At 34.9% G+C, this 17,112-nt stretch overlaps 2 protein-coding genes across 3 annotated transcripts; one reads left to right on the top strand and one right to left on the bottom strand.

Moving 5' to 3' along the window:
- Positions 1-1,156: 1,156 nt before the first annotated feature.
- LOC114323387 (protease Do-like 9) lies at positions 1,157-11,245 on the top strand. 2 transcript variants are annotated; one of them, XR_014356575.1, is made up of 10 exons: positions 1,179-2,033; positions 2,541-2,740; positions 2,827-3,007; positions 4,869-5,060; positions 6,543-6,775; positions 9,998-10,099; positions 10,268-10,318; positions 10,420-10,524; positions 10,606-10,838; positions 10,990-11,245. XR_014356575.1 is itself a non-coding variant. In XM_082908931.1 (9 exons), exons 1-9 carry the CDS (start codon positions 1,424-1,426, stop codon positions 10,702-10,704), a joined length of 1,773 nt encoding a protein of 590 aa, XP_082765057.1. In that variant the 5' UTR covers positions 1,157-1,423; the 3' UTR covers positions 10,705-11,245. The 2 variants fall into 2 exon arrangements, 1 of the variants encoding a protein (XP_082765057.1); XM_082908931.1 differs by having other exon boundaries at positions 1,157-2,033; positions 10,606-11,245.
- A 300-nt stretch (positions 11,246-11,545) lies between these two features.
- LOC114323388 (WAT1-related protein At5g40240) lies at positions 11,546-15,585 on the bottom strand. Its single transcript, XM_082908932.1, has 7 exons — positions 15,160-15,585; positions 14,982-15,044; positions 14,746-14,862; positions 13,977-14,226; positions 13,525-13,686; positions 13,229-13,380; positions 11,546-11,889 (listed from the first exon to the last, which is right to left on the bottom strand). Exons 1-7 carry the CDS (start codon positions 15,417-15,419, stop codon positions 11,718-11,720), a joined length of 1,176 nt encoding a protein of 391 aa, XP_082765058.1. The 5' UTR covers positions 15,420-15,585; the 3' UTR covers positions 11,546-11,717.
- Between the last annotated feature and the right edge of the window lie 1,527 nt (positions 15,586-17,112).

Here is a 17,112-nt window from a genome sequence, read left to right on the forward strand (position 1 = left end):
AATTTCAAAAAGGTGTCAAATGTAATTTTTTCCAAAAAGAAAAATACTAAATCATTTCTAAAAATCATAAAGAATATAAATATATATATATTTCTGAAGGTTTTGTGAGGAATTTTTTGAATACTGTTCTGATATCTGATTGGTGTTTGTAACATTCTTAATAGTATATAAATTATTCCATCTAAAAAAAATAATAATATATAAATTATCTATGCTTTCATTATTTGAGAATTATTTACTATATAACCTTCACTTCTTCTTTTTTTTTTTTTTTTTTTTTTTTGATATTCTCCTATTTATTTTGATTATTTTTTCTGTCTCAAAATATTAATCTCTTATTTTATTTTTATTATTCTAAAATATTAATTCTTTTTCAAAAATTAAGGACTAAAATAATATGATTTTTTTATTTTGCTGCTTTTTTTTAAAAAATTTATTAACAACACAAAAACTACAATTATAATAATTGATATTCTTAAAAAAAATACTATCAAAAGATAATTTTAAAAAATTAATATTTTTAAAGTGTAATAATTATATTATTAAAAAAATTAAATTTCTCAAAAAGAATTATTATTTTGGAACGGAGAGATTATTGGAGTGTTTTAAAAAGATGATTAAAAGTTATTTTTTAATTTTTTAAACGTTTTTGTAAGAGAGAAAAGTGGGTTAAAAATTAGGAAATGACTTTTAACCCATTTTTCAAAGTAGGCCATTATTCTTGCCGGTAATGTAATGCTGATGACGCAAAGGAATCTCCTCTACCCTGAACGAAGGGTAGAGCAAACGACGTCGTTCCCTATCATTTTTCTTTACCTTCTCTAAGAGTGTAAATCTGACCTGGCCCGGCCCATGTCTGGCCTCGCAGGCTCCCACCAAAATTTAGACCGGGCAGGGTCAGACCAACCCACGGGCTAAAAAATTAAGTCTAGGCCCAAGCCCAAGCCCAAGCCCAAGCCCAAAGGTATATGGGCCTTTGATAAGCTCAATGGGCTTAAGCTTGAACTCCAGCTTAGGCCGAGCTAGGAAGGGCTAATCTCTTTTTTTTTTTTTTTTTATCAAAGTTTTATTATTTTTTATTAAAAAATACACGGGATACTGTGCAGACAGGACCCTAAGTGGGTATTAAGTGAGTCAATAGACTACAGATCAAGTCAAACGCCCGAGCCAACCTTCAAAACAATGACCCAAGCCTTAGCTGAAGTATTCAAACTTAAATACAAGCAGGGCTAAACGGACCAGACCCATCTCCAACCACGGGTGGCCTTTGGACCGCCCACGGACCGCGGACCATTTTTACGCTCTTAACCTTCTCCGCCTTAACCCTGTGTAAATTCTGCGTGCATTTCCTTTCTTCCTTCTCCATCTCTTCCCTGTCTCTAGTAATCGCAAAAACTCTCTCTACCAACTTCTACATTCCCAGATGGGAGACAACAAGCGCAAACGAGGCCGAAAGCCCAAAAACCGACTCACCGAAACCCTAGATTTCCCAACCACCACCACCGCCGGCGAAGGCGCCGGCGGAGCCTCATCTTCCTCTCCCGCCATCGACAACGACGTCGTCTTCTCCGTCACCAACGTCGAGCTCATTGACAACAACCCCGCCACCACCCACCGCCGCCGCCGCGGCCGTCCCCGCAAAGACTCCGACCACTCCGACAAGACCGACAAAACCCTAGTTGCCTCTCCGACTCGGCGCATCGAGAGCAATGGCGTTCATAATTTGGTTTCGGTTGAGCAACCGTCGGCCGCCGCGACGCCGAGGTGGGAGAGTGTGGCGGTGGCGAAGGCAGTGCCGTCGATGGACGCGGTGGTGAAGGTGTTTTGTACACACACGGAGCCGAATTTCTCGCTGCCGTGGCAGAGGAAGAGACAGTACAGTTCGAGTAGTAGTGGGTTTGTGATTGGTGGGAGGAGAGTTTTGACGAATGCGCATTCGGTGGAACATTATACGCAGGTGAAATTGAAGAAGAGAGGGTCTGATACCAAGTATGTAGCCACTGTGCTGGCTATTGGGACTGAATGCGATATTGGTGAGAATTTCACTATCTATTGTTTATTGTTAAAGACTTGTTTTGGGGAAGCATTTGTTTGGGCTTATATGTGATTTTATGTAATTGATTATTGTAACAATATCCAAGTATGTGCTTGTGTGTATTTGTATTTAGTAAATGAAAATGATGGGTTGAATTTGAAAGCTGTTTAGAGGGGTTTGAAAATGGCTTAGAACAATTATTGGGTGTGAAATTTACAGTTAACATTTATTGTTGAAAAATGAAAAAGGGCATGATGAAGCTTGATATTCTGTGTTGCTTTTAATAGCTAAATAGATGAAGCATTATAGGACTCCCTTCTTTTTTAAGTGCATGTCTCTCTTACTGTATTGATGGCAAGTTTGGAAAGTTTGAGTACTTGCTTTAGTTCTTTGATTGTTGCTTTAATTTGCACTCATGTTGATCATGAGTTGTAATTATGCAAATTGAAATGATGCAACTTTTTTTTTTGTTTAATGTAAATTTTTGGTGCATGTGATCTTGTAGCCATGCTTACAGTAGAGAGTGATGAATTTTGGGAAGGGGTTTCACCTGTGCAGTTTGGGGATTTGCCTACACTTCAGGATGCGGTGACAGTTGTGGGCTACCCAATTGGGGGAGACACAATTTCTGTAACAAGTGGGGTTGTTTCACGCATAGAGATTCTTTCTTATGTTCATGGATCCACTGAGCTTCTAGGGTTGCAGGTTTGGACTTATTGTGCCATTTTAATTGTATTTATAGCCATCCCATTATCCAATCTCGATGACCATTGGTTATGGTTCATGTGCAGATAGATGCTGCTATAAACTCAGGAAATTCTGGTGGACCTGCCTTCAATGATAAGGGGAATTGTGTCGGTATTGCGTTTCAGTCCCTTAAACATGAAGATGTGGAGAATATAGGTTATGTCATACCGACGCCAGTTATCATGCACTTCATTCAGGATTATGAGAAGAATGGAGCATATACAGGTATGTTTATTTGCTACTTCTGATTATTTTGTGCTAGGGTCTGGTTTTATAGCTTTGTATATTTGTGCATCGGTCCCTTGTTGTCTAATTGGTGTATATGTAAAATGTTACGGGTTCAAAAGGAGAGAACTTATTTGTAGAGAAAAACATGAGAAAGAAGATGAAGAATACAATGGGGGAAGGGAATGGAGGGTTGTCAATCCTTGCATTGAAGGTCATTTTATATAAATTGGATAATACAAGTTTGCATAATTGTCCTTGAATGAAGAATGAAATGGCTTTTGGACTATACTAGCCTCTTTACACTTTTCTCAGCTCATGGAAAGAAATATATCTTTTCTATGATCCCAGCCAAAAATACACTTTCCAAAATTATTGGGATTTGTGTAAGAATCATTAACTTGAAGTCTAGGTACTGAATTCAGTCTCTTGGTACTTTTCCTTTAATGAAATGACATTCTACCTCTCTATGCTTGTGTAATCATGTTTAAACAGGCTTCATTTAATCCTTCTATGGGCATTATCATCCTAAATTCCTAACAATAGTTACTGTAAAATACCTACACATCATGTAGAAACAATAATTTAGACAGCCTAATTAGCATAAATTGCAGCATTTATTTCTAAATAGCAATGCTTAGAGTAGACAACTCATGCGCTAGTAGTAGAGTTAAGATACCTCTCTACTTCATCCTACCTCGTGATGAGTCATCCTGGGTGAGTGCATAAATATTTTGATAAGATTTAATGCATAGCTGTAGGAGGATGTATTAAAAACAGACTATTTGTTTTACAAATTGCTGAGATCAACACACAAACAAATGATGTCTAAGTTACATGAGCAAAAGAGGATTGTGAGAGCACGGAAGTATTAATGCCAATATTCTATTAGAGTGTGGGCACCTCCATAATGCTTGTAGTTTGGTGTATATTTATCTAAATCCGCATATCATACAGGTAATTAGGTTTGACAGCACAGGATTGATGGACAATATCACTAGTGTTGTGCATTTCATCAGCCCAGTTCAAAAGAAACGCTTAGTCCAGTATCATATTTTTCTTACTGCAGATTCCAGAATACGTTTCTGGGTTCAATTTGCTTTGTACTCTTTCCAGAACTAATATGTCCAAAACCAAAATGGTTATTGTAAAATCAGCTCAAGAAAAGTGGGTTATATCCTTGTAATGGTGGCAGGGTCAAGACTCACCATCCCTGAGCAATCACAGCTCCAGTTCAATTACAGCTTAGCTTAGATCAATTATGTGAGCTGCCTCTTAAAAATCATCATTTAAGAAAAAAAAATATTGTTTTTTGAAAAATCATCATAAAGTCAAGAAATAACTCATACCAGAGATTGTCATTCTCATTTAGGGCTTATGATGTAATCCATGTCATTGATGTCAGTCAGCAGTGATTTAGGCATTGGTAGAAGTTACTACATGGATAAATGAGAGGTACTTGCTTTTTGATCTTAGTTCCTGCTACCAATTAGTCATATTTGGTTATCAGGTCTGAAGGAATAACAATCAACGTTGAGCACAAGCAAAGAAGTACACAGAAATGGAGATGGAAATAAATCGCTTTTAGTCCTCTAATTCTAAACTTTATGTATCATGTATAGGTGCTGTATGCATGTTAATAAATACCCTCTTTTAATAGAAAAATAACTGATATAGGAGCAATCTATCATGAATCTCTGCATGTTTTGCATTTGCTTCTGATTTTTATAGGTTTTTGAGGAATATTTGGTCTATCTTCCGTCATATTTCACTGGTATGTTAATTGTCATCGTATTTCACTTTTTTCTTATTATGGAACAAACCGGTGGCTATATTGTCATAATTGAATGTTATGTGCTAGGATTTCCAATACTCGGGGTTGAGTGGCAAAAGATGGAAAATCCTGATATGCGAATTTCAATGGGGATGAAACCTGATCAGAAAGGTGTTCGTATACGAAGAATTGATCCCACTGCTACGGAATCTGAGGTCCTGAAGCCATCAGATATTATACTCAGCTTTGATGGGGTTGATATTGCCAATGATGGAACAGGTAATTGTGGGAAGAAAAAATAATCTTCTTGACATTTATCTTTGTATTGTTTTATTCTCTATTGCTTCAAAAAAGAAGTTAAGGATCATCAATAATGTTAGTTTGTGGGATTCTGAGGTTCAAATATATGTATCCCTACTACCTCAAGCTGTGCTATAAGAAAAGAATCCTGGGTCTGGTATCTGATTTGACTTGTGTAATGTTCATTGCACATGCATGAGTGTCACAAATACCATGACTCCAATTCGTAATTGTGATTTAATCCTTGGTTAGTCTATGTAGTGGCTTATCAGAATTGCAATTGATATATATATATATATATGTATTGCAATATAATATAGCATAATTCAATGCTTAAAACTGCTCATTGATGACTTTTCAATTGTCCATTGTTCTTGTCATCTTTGATAATAAAACTAGGTTGGGTGCTGCACTCCTTATTCTGATACATGTTTGGTAATACATTTGGGTATTGTTTAATAATTAATGTAGGGATGATGGCTTGGACTTGCCAGGCTGCATGATCCATATAGTTGAATCTTCGTTTTTTACACTCGTGGCTGATGTAACTTTTTATAACACCTTGGCATTGATTGATGTCTGAAATTTGGAGTAACATTTTTACTTTTTACCATGAGGTTCTCTTACAAAATCCTCTAATTGCATCCTGGAAAGATACCAATATTATGTTTTTGTATCATAATGTGGCTTATAAATTAGGATCAAGTACCTAGAGGACAAATACTTAAAAACAATTCTAGTTGTGGTTTGTGCCACTATAAGAATGTAAATACAGAGTTTAGCCCCATCAAGCTCAGGGTTGAATAAAAATGTGCTCTCATTAATGATTGGCCTTGGCACAATTATACTTAGTTGCATTCTTTGCTGCAACATATCTATGATATTGTTACTTTTATGAATTCGTCATAATAGATAATCATAGAATTAGAGAAGTTCATCGTCTAACCACTTGGTAAAAAGCATTGTGAAATGTAATGTTTTTATACTAATATTGATGAATGAAGTTCATTAATGTTTTTCGAGTATAATGCTTCAACATTGGTTTTTGGTGGTTCATTTTTACACAATCGAAATTCATGGCTGTGCTTTAGGATTAAGTTTAATTTGCATCTTCCATTGTGGGGGTATAAGTCAGTCTTTTTGTTTTTCATAACATGAATATTGTAGCTTTCTTTATGAGAAGCAATTGCCTTGTTACTTTCTTTGGAGTTCTTGTTATGATGTCACAGGATTTGTTGAAAGTCTATTTATGATCTCTTTTTTGTGGTGTTGTGTCATGCAATTATGTTACTTAATGAAAACAAGGAAAAAAGTTATTTTTACTGCTATAGCTTGATATGTCTTGATATTTGGAGTCTGTAACCTTCAAAATGGGGATGGTCATATTCAGGTTATTTTTCCGCTCCATTGCAATATGCTTCCAGGCTCTGGTATTAACTTTTTTTTCTTTTGATTTTTCAGTTCCTTTTAGGCATGGTGAGCGCATAGGTTTTAGTTACCTTGTATCCCAAAAATATACCGGAGATATTGCAGCAATTAAAGTTCTCCGCAATTCTGAAACTCTGAAATTTAATGTCAAACTTAAGAGTCACAGGAGGCTGATTCCAGCACACAACAAGGGCAGACCACCCTCATATTACATCGTTGCAGGACTTGTTTTTACAACTGTTTCCGTTCCATATCTGCGTTCTGAGGTTTGCATTTCACTTTGAATGTTTTTTTTCTTAATTTAAGCTTGTTTAATAAAGCAGACAAGCCTGAGCAGTGCCTAGCTTGCCTGGCATGTGAACATGTGGCGGTGAGGATTAATTTCTTTTATGTTCCATGTCAAGCTTGTTTTGTTTGTCAAAAGATGTATATATATATATATTATCTATATTATATTCTGTATTTTAGATTATGCATGTCATTTTTTTTAGCCATTTCTTTGAGCTTTAACTGGGAAATGAGGAGTGTGAAAGGGTTGAAGACCTTGTGGCAGATTTCATTTTAATCAAGCCAAACTGGAAGGCTTGCAAGCTTTGTGAGTTATGGCTGTGCGGAGCTCAAAGAAATATTTTTCATTTCATCTCTAATCTTGAACTTTTCCAACATCTGCTGGTCCAAGCTCAAACAAGCCAATACTTGGTTCAGCTTGGTTTGTTTGCAACCTGAGTTTAACTTGAAAGCTTTATGCTGTGTTTGGATCATGGATTTGAGAAGGGATTTGGAAATAGAAAGGGAAAGGGAAAGGGAAAGGGAAAGGGAAAGGGAAAGGGAAAGGGAAAAAGTAGGTGAAATGTGAATGAACTATAACTACATTTCACACCTTTTCCATTTCCCTTTCCAAATCCCTTCTCAAATCCATGAACCAAACACAGCATTACTGAACACTACCTCTCTCAGTACCATCTATCACTTAGGTAGGAATCATTTCCTCTCAGACTCTGATGTGGAGAGGCTGGCCATGCTGTAGGAGAATTTATTTCTAGTCACAATGAAATTCAAAGCTTGTCAGAGTCAAAGTCCAATTAATTAGGTTTTCCCCTATAAAGGGAGGCAACATTCTTGACCAGCTGAAGATGAGTACAGCCCTTAATAGATCGCCTGATAATCGCACAACAGCCTTTGATTGTTCAACTAGTTCTCTTCAGAAAAACTATACCAAATTGATTGAGGCTCGTAGGAACAAAAAGATGTCAAACGTAATCATAATTTTTTAGTTTCAAGCGGCTTTCTTCGAGGGTGCTGTAGACAACCCTAGTTTTTTACATTGATTTGTGCAAAGTGGTTACGTTTTTTTTTGAACAAGCAATAACAGAATTTTATTGATAACCAAAAGTGAAAACGAGAGGAGGACAAGAAGTCCTCATACAATGACTAAAGATCAAAGCAGCAATCCAAACAGTAAAGACAAGAAAAACGAAAAAGAAACCAATCTATCACTGAGGTTGGCAAACAGCAGCCCAATCCTTAGAGATTAAAAACAGAGGAATTTCTTTGAAAGGGGAAGTCACACAAGCCCAAACTGAAGCAAAGTGGTTACATTGAACACTTGAACCTACATTATCATGCTTGGCAGTTTGATCATTTCCAATTGCTCCAAGCTTTATTGTTGTTATTATTGCCATGTTATTATCCATGATTAAAAACTGATGTAGAATAAGATTTTGCCAATTCTAGGACAGCATGTTTTAAGTGACAAGGATCTAGCTTTGTCCAAAGTGCATATGATTTCACTTGAAGAGGCCTGGGCACTTGGTATTTTTGTAATATAGAAACCGATAGTCACTAGACTTCACTTGTTGTCATTGACAAGTATGCAAACCACATGTGATTTAAATGGATGTTTATCATTTACCAAAATGGAGGAGTTTGGTGATGGAGTACACTCTTTTGGCAATGTTGATAGGAACACAGTCCCTACCTTGATGTGCCAAGCTTCATTTGATGACAGCTAGTTGATTTTTTCAATTGAAGGCTCTTTGATTATGAAACTAGAGAAGTTTGGTGCGCAAATGCATTAGACAAATTGGACACAACTCACATAACTCAAAACTTTGATGTGTTCTTGCTGGTAATTATTTTAAAGTGATGTAACAAAGATTGGGGCCTGACATATATACCACAAACTAGTTAGACTTCACGGTAGAGAGGTTGACTTGAGGAGGTTATCATCTTGCACATAAAATTTGGTGGACCAAACCTTTGAGAGAAGAGAAGAACAAACTGACTCTCCTTTTTTGTTTTTCTATTATGTTAAGTTTTGTTCTTGTTTTTTTTTTTTTTATTGTTTTCTTATTCTTTGTTTTCCTTTTTGTAGAATAGTTTACCTAGTTTAGCAATCTTGTTAAGGACACATGGCAACTGGCAATGGAATTCTTTTGTTAGGAACATGACAATCAAGTGTTCTAAAGTAGTTGAACCAAAATAAAATAAATGGAAAGGCAACTTTTTGAAATCACCATATAGGTCGATTGGAAGTTTGGAACTGCAAACAAGCTTACCTGTGCACTAATGGCTTGACCTTTGTTCATTCAAACCTTTCAAGTTAGGAATCCTAGTAAAATTCTAAGAATTGGTAGTAAATTGAAGTCAAATTATGCAAATCCTGGCTTGGATTGCCTAAGCTTGTGAAGAAAGAACTTTAGTTCTCAGAGTGTCAATTTTTATTTTTATTTTTATTTTTTAAAACTGTCTCATAGTTGTCACTTTGTAAGTGTAAAATGTAAAAGATCTTCTAGAACTTCTACATATCTTGTTTGTTGTTGAGATTATCCATACCATGATATCATCACTCATGACAATTTTGCAATAGATATATAATAGTTGAGATGTGCTTTAGTGTATTATCTCATTGTCTTCCAATTTTCTGCGGAAATTTTTTTTATAAATAAAAATTATAGTAACTCCTCTGTAAGGAATAGAATCCTTGGGAAACTGGTGTGTTTAATTAGTATTTTGTAGGTGGAAATAAAGATGTCGATGAGATGGATGGACGGATGGCAATTTTGGTGAGAGTTGAACGACTGATTTTACAAAGCCCTAAAATCTCATGTTTTGGGTCAAGATATTGATATTGAGAAAGCTGGAATGGTGGTTGCCAATCTAAAACAGTAGGGGTACAAAGAAGTTTATGAAATGACGTTCTTTACATTATATTAGATAAAAAGCAGATATAAAGAGTAATAACACATTACAAAATGACATTAAGGCTCTGATATTATACCATGTATTTATGCCAAAGTTTGGTTCTAGCTGCATTCATATCTATTGTGTTATATTATGCCTACTCAGATAAAACTTGCATGAGCATTGACACAATCTAACAGTCTATTCTAGAGTTGCTATTGCGCTACATGTTTTTTTTTCATGGTCAAGTTTCGAACTTTTCATTATAATACATTGTCTCAACTCTTTCTGCATCTTTTTGTCAGTATGGTAAAGATTATGAATACGAAGCTCCAGTCAAGCTGTTGGACAAACTCTTGCATGAAATGCCCAAATCACAAGATGAGCAGCTTGTTGTGATTTCTCAGGTTTCTTTTTTTCTTTTTTTTTTTTTTAAAAAAAAAAAAAAAAAAAAAAAAAAGAAGAAGAAGAAGAAGAAAAATCGTAATTGCTTATCTTATGCCTATGTAGCTATGATGTTAAGACCTGAATGTGCTTTGTTGCATTGACATTTGTTCTGGTCATTTTTATAAAAGGTTCTTGTAGCTGACATCAACATTGGATACGAGGAGATTGTCAACACTCAGGTCAGAAATTTCTAATGGATGCACAAATTTTCATGATGCTGGTAATGGAATGCTTCAAACCGGCAATTGCTAAAATGCCTTTATTTTGTGTGTGTGCATAGGTTCTTGCTTTCAATGGTCAACCCGTGAAGAATCTCAAGAGATTGGTTAGCATGGTTGAGAGCTGTGGTGATGAGTTTTTGAAATTTGATTTGGACTACCAACAGGTATCTCAATCTCACTCTCTGCTCATACTCTAAAAAGATTGGTAGGATTGCCTTGCTTAGTCATGCATGTGGTGTTTGCAGATAGTGGTCCTTCGAACAAAGGTAGCCAAAGCAGCAACACTAGACATCCTCACAACACATTGTATACCTTCTGCCATGTCCGATGATCTCAAGTCATGAGATCAGATCATCCCCCTTCGCCTCCAGCTACCCTGATTTTGATTTTTGATTTTTGATTTTGATGAGGAATGCATTTCAGCTAGCAATTTGTTGGTAGATTTCAAGATATTGTCTAGTGAGGAGGTGCTGAGAGTGTAAGTATATCAATTTAGTAGTCTGGTGTGTATCTTGGTAGGATCGATGATTTCTACTATTTGTAAGGAGCATAGAAGAGCGCGGAGGAACTAAAGTAGTTGATGTTCATTCAATGTTTTTTCTCTTTTTCTTTTTCCATGAATTTAACAGGGCGATTCAGGAAATTGATAGAAATTTCATTTTGGAGATGCATATGATGTTTACCAGAAAGTCTGAAATGGACAAGAAAGACACCGGGAAGCTGAGAAATCTGTATGTCTCTGTCTAATCTGTATCTCTGTGTCTCGTGTTTTCATTTTTGTTTTCTTTTATTATGTTTTATGTCATGAGATTTCAACCTCTTGAACTCCCTATAAATAAAATGTCGACAAATATAGAATTAAATGACAGAAATTTTTTAAGAATATATGCATTACTACAATAGATCCAGTTTAATGATATAATGTGATTCCAAATGGGTCTTGGTCTTGTCCATATGCATTGTTGGTGCTTTTTGTGGCTTGTTAGTAAATGAAATGGAAAATTGCATTAAATGAAAATAACTCAAAATAATTACATTTTTTTATAAGTATCCTTAGAAATAAGTGAGTTGTGTTACAAATTTCACTTGCACTAGATACAAGTTCTGTTATACTTCTATGAAAATACAATTATTTTTAATTTGTTCTTATTTAAATGGAATTTTTTCTAAATAAAAACCATAAAATGAGAAGGGAACATTTTCTTGTCCTTTTTCTTTCTTGCTTTTACATCAATACTTACATTACCTTGTTACAGCAATACTTACATTACCTTGTTACAGCAATTTTACCTCCATAGTACATTGTTTGTTTCAAAAGAAAATAAATAAAAAAAGGGGAACATCATATTAAAAGCATTTATGCGACCCAGTGAGCCTGCAAGAGAGGTGTCTTGTCTTTGTGTTTGTCTGAGGATGAAACTGAAGGCAGCCCATCATCATCAACTCCATTAATTGCCTTTTTCTCTTCTTTGGATTGTGCCCATATCACTCCATAGAAACCCATCACAATTACAATTGCTCCAATAATACTGCACAAAAATTTTTAAAAAATAAAAAATAAAGATATTTAATACATTGCAACCAATCAATACACAGCTGGCTCAATAATCCATGCTATAATGGAACACTAAGGAGTTTATTATTCGAGTTAATGAAATGAAACGACGGTCCTTTCATTATAATCTAATTTATTAATCCTCTAATATCTTATTGAAAAGAAGAAAAAAAAAAAACTAACAATATACATCATATTATGAGTCATGAAAGCTTTTTCATTTTTTATTTTTTAGAATATGTTCTTCTAATTTTGTTTTCATGCAACTTCTTACAAATTAAAAGCTAAATAATAAAATTTTGTTTGTTTAGACGGAAAATATTTTTATTTTTTTTATATTTTTTAATGTTTGATACAATGAAAAATTAAAGTCAATGAAAAACATTTTTCATGATCAATAAAAAATAAACCTATTTGAGTAGAAAATATTTTCTATTTTTAAAAAACAAAAAACGTTTTCTAGACTAAAATTTTATCAATGTCATCACATCACCACCACCACTCTTACCTCCACCACCACTCCACCATTACCACCACTATCACTATTGGCATCACCATTGCCATCACCCCACCACCATGCTACCACCTCTACTTCCACCTTCGTTCCACCACCACCACCACCACCACCAAACATAGAAAAATATTTTCTCAAAAAAATATTTTTCATTAGAAGATGTTATCCACCCAAGCAAATGAAGCGTAAGAAGCACATGCAAAAAGCATTCCTTCTACTACTTCTCAATAATCAATTTGATTAAACTTATTAAGTTATAAGTAAAAGTTACACTAAATTTCCAGATACAAATTTTTAAATTTAATAGCTATAAGCAACCATATAAGGTCATTTGTTTATGTGGTGGCGCCATAATAGAGAATGGATAATTACTTTCCCAGGAAGTATGCAAGAAATGGATTGACTCTGCTTTAATGGAACATCCAAACACGGCCTTGCTACTGTAAATCATCAATTTAAACCGCCCAGCAAAACCCTTTCTCGAAACAAAGGGTTGGTCTATTACTAGGCGTAATGCCTAGATCAAGCCTCACCATTTTCATTCTCCTATTTTTCTTTTAACATTTAAAAATGAACAATAAGAACAAAGAAACTAATCCCCTTATTGCACCCAAATCTTCCTATGATGACTTTAAGCCAAGGGGAAAAGTCAAACTTCATCACATGGGAAGATGTCTGTATCCATGAATGGAAAACGTGTAATTAATCTATTTTGATTAGTTCATTTTAATCATTTTTCAAATAGACTGGTAGCTGTGAAAGAAATAATAATAAAATACTGTTTTTGCTTTGTCATTACCTTCCAACATAGAGTGTGTCACCAAGGAAAATAACACCAAGTATAGCAGCAATAGCAATGCTTATTGGCTTGAACATCGCCACAAACACTGGACCTTTCTTATGTATGCACCATGTTACTACTGAAAATGTCACAACACTTCCAAAAACAGCCTACAAAAGTAAGAAACACACACGCGCGCGCATACACACAAAAAAAAAAAAAAAACCCTCAAATTAGAATTGAAGAATGCAAGAATTACATAAAATAAATAAATAAATAAATGAAGAAATGTTTCTCTTTGTATATAGACTTACTGAGTAGATGACAGAGATGAGCTCAATATCAGGACTTAGCTTCCAAGCATTTGGGTTGTTTCTTTCTGCAAATAATGTAAGAACTGCGCATTGAATGGTCCCAAACAAGCAATAGAATGCCACTATGGTTAGCTCTGATGGGTACCCCTTAAGAATTGCTGCCTTCAAAATCAGTATGCAATATGATCAGTGTAAGGGATCGAATCAGGTGACTTTATAAATTAAGTCTACCAAATCTCTGAATTCTGTATAATCAAACTTCTTCTGAAGCCTAAATTCCAAACCGGTTTGAGCTAATCTTACAGATTTCGACTCTGGAAAAGTTACTCTACATCTATTCCTTGCCATTTTGAATCTAGCAAGATCAGCCATTGATACCGCTGCAGTCCTCTTATTAAGAAAATGAATAATGTGTGTGTTTGAGTTTTTGTGTGTGGGACTTTGAATAGTACCTGAGAAGTATTCCATATTGAGACAGATAGACTAGCTGTTGCAAGAAAAAGGCCTCCAAGAACCCAATTGCTTTCAGTTGCCAACATTTTGAAGGGAGAATCTTGAGAGGAAAGTGATGGGGATTGAACAGGCAAGGACCCTATTGGAGTACCCTTGTAGAGGGTTACTATCAATGCTCCTGAAATTGAAACCAACGTCCCCATGATTTTTACCCGACTTCTTGTGCTTCCCAAATCTAACCTCTCCATCCTAAGAGGAAACAAGAAAACAACAAAGCATGAACAAACAAGTCTGTACATACAAGTTGATATAATCCACCACAAAACACATTTATCGGTTACATTAGCGAGCGTTGAATCCAAAACTTCTGGGTTTATTGCTTGTCCCATACCCTAATTGTCTCCACATTTTGTTTTTTTTTTTTTTTTTTTTTTTTTTTTTTTTTTTTTTTTTTTTTTTTTATCGATTGCAAGATTATAAGTTTAAAAGAAAGACCTTAATTTGTTTTTGGAAGATTTTCAAGGTGAAATCTTTTGCTATATCTAGGGCCGGATAACCATACATAATTTGGTTTGCTGGAATAATTTAGGCACGAATGAAAAACTTTTCCTTAATCTCCTAATAGAATGATCATTTTCCTAAATTGACGAATGGTGATTTTATTCCAATTATCATTCCACTCAACCAAACACTTCATAAATGTACAGTGTCTCTCATACCCTCACTTATTGAATGGCGTTTGAGTAAAAAAAGAAAAAGAAAACAAACCTGAAGATAACAGCAAGCAAGAAAGTGAAAGCAGGAATCAAGTTGCTCATAGCAGATCCAAGGGTAGGAGAGCTGTAATTTATCCCAGTAAATACACAATTTTGCATCACAGTGATCCTAAAATTAAAAAAAAAAAAAAAAAAAAAAGCCTGTTAATTTCCTCTACAGAGGAAACAAAACCCATTTCTTGATTCAATCAATTGAAGCTGTTAAGAAGCAGTTACAGTCTTACAGACCCAATAAGGCTGAGGAAGAAGAATTTACAGAGGAGAGACAGAGTGAGAGGAGGCCTCTTTTTTCTGCAAGTAACAAGAAATTAAATTGAGGCAAATAAAAACGAGATTGGGTATTGAATATTGATGATCCATATTTGAAGAGAGAGAGAGAGAGAGAGAGAGAGAGAGAGAGAGAGACCTGTCTAAGAAGGTGGAAGCAGGGAGGAGGATGAGGGTGGCAAGAGCATTAGAGTAGACAACAAAGACAAAGTGGCTCATTCCTCTGGACATGGCTCCTTTGCTGAGTGTAGTTAGGCCAACATCAAAGCATTCCACCATCACCATCGCTGCAAATGGCACCAATTCCACCAAACACGACTTCCACCCCATCTCTCTTCTCACTCTCCTCTCCTTCTCTTCCTTCCTAAATATACAAATATCAGACCATCTCCCCAGCATATGGTGTGATTTTAAGAAAAAATTATTTGATCTAGACGCTATGTGACGGTTCTCTTTATTAATTATAATATTATATATATATATATATATATATATATATATATATTTAATCACCTAACAACCCTCACTTCTTTCCCCCATCCATTCTTTGAACACCACTGGTGGTAGTGCTGTGACAATTTGGTGCTGACTGCTAAGTTGACTGGTTGTTCAAAATAAATAAATAAATAAATACAAAACAAGTAAATACATTGTAAACCTTTTTTTAGGACTTCAATAACAAATTGAGTAAATTAACAAATATATTATTTGAGATTTTTTTAAAATATAAATTATTTATTATTATAACGATTTTGATTTAAACGCGACACGTTAATTATTTTGAATCTGAGATTTTTTATTTTAATGATTGTTCATATTTTCTTCCATCTTATTACTTGTTGAGTTTAGTTATTGAAGTGTCTTGGCTGTGTTTGAAACAAATTGGGAGTTAGTTTTTCAAAACTGTTATTGCCCAAATTTTGGCTTGTTTGTTCGAGCGAACTTTAAGAACTTCTAGTATTTTTGCAAGTCTGCAAAATTACTGGGAGTATGGCATTTTTCATTCGAGCAGTGTTTCTTGTGCTCAAGCGGTATTGGCTCGAGCGGTCCTTCTTGTGCTCGAGCGGTGTTTTAGAACTCTCAATACTTTTGCGGGCCTGCAAATATACTGGGAATGTGGTGTTCTTCACTCAAGCGATACTTTGTTCACTCTAGCGGCTTCTCTTTTTGTGTCTGGTCGCTTGAGCGATCTATGCATATATCAGTTCCGAAAAGTCACTTTTTAAATCACTTTTTCATATCTCTCTTCCTCTAAACGTCTCAAAACCCTAAATCTAGACCATCTCTCTCTAAAACTCACATTCAACCTCCAGGTACTCTCAATCTATTGATCTTTATACCATAGTCTCTTTGTTAAAAAGGTAGAACTCACCTAGAGCTTTATTCTAATTGGAGCAAAGTTCGTTTTCGGCTTCGTCGAGTTTCAACTCTTGTTCTTCTTGGTCCTTGTCTTTGAGGTAGGGATTCCTCCACATTTTAGTATGGTTTTTAACTTGGTTATTTGTTTTTTTAAAGAAATCTTGATATTGTGGAATTTTGAAAAAAATAAAGGGTTTTGGTTTGAAATCAAAAGAGGGGTTTTCAAAATGGGTTCTTAAAAATGAATATTGATTGTAAATATTGTTGAGTTGTGATGAAATAGTGGATTTTTATCCTTGGAGTTGATTTTTGAAGAAATGAGATTTTGCCCTAAATTGTGAATATTTGATTTTTTGTAAAGAGAAAATGGAATTGATGTTTGTTTTATGAAATTGAAATGAGGATGATAGTGGTAGTGGAGTTGGATATGAATTATCACTCCTATCTTGAAATATTGGAAATTATTTATTTGTTTAGAGATATCTGTTTTGGCCTATTGGTGAAGAATAGTTATGATTGTTGTAGAAATTGCATGCGAATTAGGTGAATTGAAACTAATTTATCATCTATTTGCATTGAGCATTGTAACAGATTTAACACATTGAGAATGTTTATTGTTTTGAGAAAAATTGGTGAATACCTTGGTGAATTTGAGTAGAGAGTGTAGTTGTGGTATTAAGTTAGCCTGTGTGTTATTGGTGAAAGTCCAGAAACCCATGCGAATAGGTACCGA

The sequence above is a fragment of the Camellia sinensis genome, chromosome 15 (assembly GCF_055761805.1).
Source record: "Camellia sinensis isolate YWXY chromosome 15, ASM5576180v1, whole genome shotgun sequence".
Lineage (NCBI taxonomy): Eukaryota > Viridiplantae > Streptophyta > Magnoliopsida > Ericales > Theaceae > Camellia > Camellia sinensis.

Excerpts from the sequence above, each read along its gene's own strand:
- LOC114323387 (XM_082908931.1), top strand. The coding sequence starts at position 1,424 with ATGGGAGACAACAAGCGCAAACGAGGCCGAAAGCCCAAAAACCGACTC. Across the intron at positions 2,741-2,826 it reads CTGAGCTTCTAGGGTTGCAG|ATAGATGCTGCTATAAACTC; the intron begins GTTTGGACTTAT and ends GTTCATGTGCAG. Across the intron at positions 3,008-4,868 it reads GAAGAATGGAGCATATACAG|GATTTCCAATACTCGGGGTT; the intron begins GTATGTTTATTT and ends GTTATGTGCTAG.
- LOC114323388 (XM_082908932.1), bottom strand. The coding sequence starts at position 15,419 with ATGCTGGGGAGATGGTCTGATATTTGTATATTTAGGAAGGAAGAGAAG. Across the intron at positions 14,227-14,745 it reads TTGCTTGCTGTTATCTTCAG|GATGGAGAGGTTAGATTTGG; the intron begins GTTTGTTTTCTT and ends GTTTCCTCTTAG. Across the intron at positions 11,890-13,228 it reads GACACACTCTATGTTGGAAG|TATTATTGGAGCAATTGTAA; the intron begins GTAATGACAAAG and ends ATTTTTGTGCAG.